The sequence below is a fragment of the Phalaenopsis equestris genome, unplaced genomic scaffold (assembly GCF_001263595.1).
Source record: "Phalaenopsis equestris unplaced genomic scaffold, ASM126359v1 Scaffold000410, whole genome shotgun sequence".
Lineage (NCBI taxonomy): Eukaryota > Viridiplantae > Streptophyta > Magnoliopsida > Asparagales > Orchidaceae > Phalaenopsis > Phalaenopsis equestris.
Genome location: NW_018164851.1, coordinates 510,582 through 513,603, shown reverse-complemented (window position 1 = coordinate 513,603; position 3,022 = coordinate 510,582). Strand labels below are relative to the sequence as shown.

The following is a 3,022-nucleotide window of genomic DNA, read 5'->3' as shown; positions in this document are numbered from 1 at the left end:
ATGTTACGATTTAATTAGCCTAACACTACCTTAAATAAGAGCAGTTTGATCTCGCGCAATTCATTGATGGTTTAACTACAAAAAGTTTGGGTAGTTTTTTTTTGAGAATTGTGTCACTTGAAATCGAGGTTTTCGATTGCACTAGGGTTCGATCGTTCCCACGCCGAAATCTTCTCCGATTCGTTCTCCCGTTGATCTCCGCTGGACTGCTTTTGCCAGCGCAATCGATCAGTTGACCATCGATCGTGCCCATACGATGAAACCCTCAAAGAGGAGGAAGAACAAGAGTAAAGTGAAGACGGATCTCTCTCGCACACAGCCCAATTCACCGGCTTCCGTAATCACGGATGCTGGAGGCATTGAGGAAACCAAAGATGATCGGAAAATAGGACTGGATTGGCTCATCTCCGCTTTTCCCCGCCTTTCTGTCGAACAGATCGAATCGGCCTACGAAGAGGTCGGAGGTGACACCTATAAAGCTGCGGGCATCCTGGGTGCTGAGCTTGTAGACCCGGGGGAGTGCCCTGGTTCAGGCGGGAAGAAGAGGAGCGCGCGTAAGCCCAAGAGGATTGCTGCGTCTACTGGTATGATCTCTGGTGTCATTGGGAAGCATTATTCGAAATCGGCCTCAGCTTGTAGCGCTGGGAGGAGAGGTTTGGGTGGTCCAGTTGAGGGGAAGAAGCCAGCGGTTTGTACGTATAGCAGCGAGGAGGCGGAGGAGCTCCTTTACTCGATGCTAGGCGGTGATTCAGAGCTGGGCATGGGTGTCGTCAGGGATGTTTTAAGTGAGTTTCTTTTTTTTGTTGTTTTATAATTTTAGCGTTGTTCAGTCATGCCTAGAATCTCAGGCAACTTGTGTTGTGATTTTTTTGGAAGATTATGCTTTTGCTAAATTGCTTTCTCGCAAATGGGCTTAGTATATATGTTTGATTATGTCCATTTTCTGCAATTTATTGCTATTTTCACCGACCTTGTCCCAATTCTCTTTGACTGGTGTGATGAATCCTCCTTCAACTCTTTGCAAATGTAAATAGAAGTTTTCTGCCTGAGGTCTCTTAGGTGCTATGTTATTAATCCCACGCAGGTAATGTAATTGATGGAACTTCTGCATTCTTTCAACACTCTAAGAACTAGAAAAGAGAAGATATATTTAGGATGCCTAAAAATCCAACCAAGTTGCCAAGTTTGTGTGACAGAGAAGAAATTGTTAATACAAGATGCTGAACATAGTGAGTATTAGTCTTATCTCATCTCTTTTTGGGATTAGTTTTTTTATCCTCATTTTTCATACATTTTTTGTTGAGAGCTGCTTTGGTATTCAATCAATTTTGTGCAATTCTTTTTTTTTATATTTTAATCAATGTTACTTTTTCTCACTCTTTTCATTTTTGTCTGTCCACGTTAAGTTTATCAATTTGTCTTATTGATTGTCTTCTATCTTTTATTGTACATGCTCAAGTCATCATTGTCTATTTTGAAGTACCTTGCCTTCAATGTGTTACTCTTATCTGCCTCTCATATGATCAATTCTCATTTCATCTTTCTTATTTTTGCCATAAATCCAACTTAATATTCTTTACGTTACACCCAACTTAAATGCTAGTCACTTCTTTATATTAACATTCATATCTAATAAAAATTTTATATCATTTACCATTAAATTTCCATCTCTTATTACATAACACTTCTATGTTACTTTTCCATTTTTGCCATCCCGATTCTTCAATTGAAAAGACATATACTTGAACCTATGATATTTTGGCATCTCGTGTTCTTTTAGTAATCTTGCCCTCTATAATTTATTTCAGATCTATCAAACTTATTTATTATATACTCAGTTTGTTCTATTAATTATGAGTCTCTTACTTTCAAAGCACTTCTTCCATTGTTCTAATTATGTACTAATATCTATGAAGTTTCACTAATCATAATTATGCGATCAATAGCATATACGAATGCACTTTACTTTTAATATCATTTACAAGAAACTTCATAAGTAGTACAAAATGATAAAATCTTAATGAGCCTTAATGCTGATCTTTGGTGTAAATTTACTATGATTTGGTATTCTTTATTACCCCAAAATTATTTTTAATACTAGTCAATAGCATCATATGCATCTTAACTAGTTTTAACTTACCTTTTGTAAGCATATTTTTTTGTTAGGGTGCGATAAATCAATTTTCATGGTAGTAGATCATATGCTTATATACAATACCAAGATTACTAACAAATCATTGTTGACGGAAGTACCACGAAATGATTTGTTATTTATTTATTTATTAATTGGCCATATGAAATATCATCTATGAAATTGTCCAGTTTAAATTGTATTTTTTTCGATGTGTTTTAATGATATTTTCATGATGAGATATCAACTGTCGGCTCCTCCCTTTTAAATGAGGTGATTTTTGGTCTAACACCCTTAATGGTGCCTTCTTCTTTTATGATGGTTTGAAAGCACAATTAGTTGCGTTATCTAAAATTCTCTCTAGTTTTGTTAATTATCAAGTATAAATCAAGGAAGTTCCGTGTATAACTAACAACACTTAGTAATTTGAAGTTGTTTTTTTTAATTAGTACGACTTTCATAATTCTTGGAACAAATATTAGTGACGTCTGAAATTAAATTAAAGAAGTATACATTAAGTGATCCTCTTTTGGCACTCAAAACTTCCTTTACAGGAGGTTGATCACATCTTGCAAAAGCAACTTACTGAACATGCTTGTTTTCATATAAAAGCCAAGTAACCTCTAAATAGAAAAACAATGTTCAGCTACTTCAAATGTGATTCAAACTTATAAGGACCCTTTGATTGCATTATGCTGCTTGATCTGTGTTGCTTAATTTATATTGGCGACTAACAATTTTTTTTTAAATTTTTTTGACTGGTTCATACCTTAACAACAAAGAATATTTAAGTCCTTATATATGGGTTATGGTTGAATCAATTTCCATAGCCACTTGATCAGTGTGACTTGCTGGTTAGGATTCGTCAATACTCAAGAATGATTAATATCT

At 35.3% G+C, this 3,022-nt stretch overlaps 1 protein-coding gene across 1 annotated transcript in view; it reads left to right on the top strand.

Moving 5' to 3' along the window:
• Positions 1–84: 84 nt before the first annotated feature.
• The window catches only part of LOC110026979 (SMR domain-containing protein At5g58720), a gene marked incomplete in the record, with an annotated part of 87,056 nt that continues 84,118 nt past the window's right edge, over positions 85–3,022 (top strand). The window contains 1 exon segment of the mRNA XM_020728225.1: positions 85–785. Within this exon segment, the coding sequence (XP_020583884.1) occupies positions 257–785 (529 nt within the window).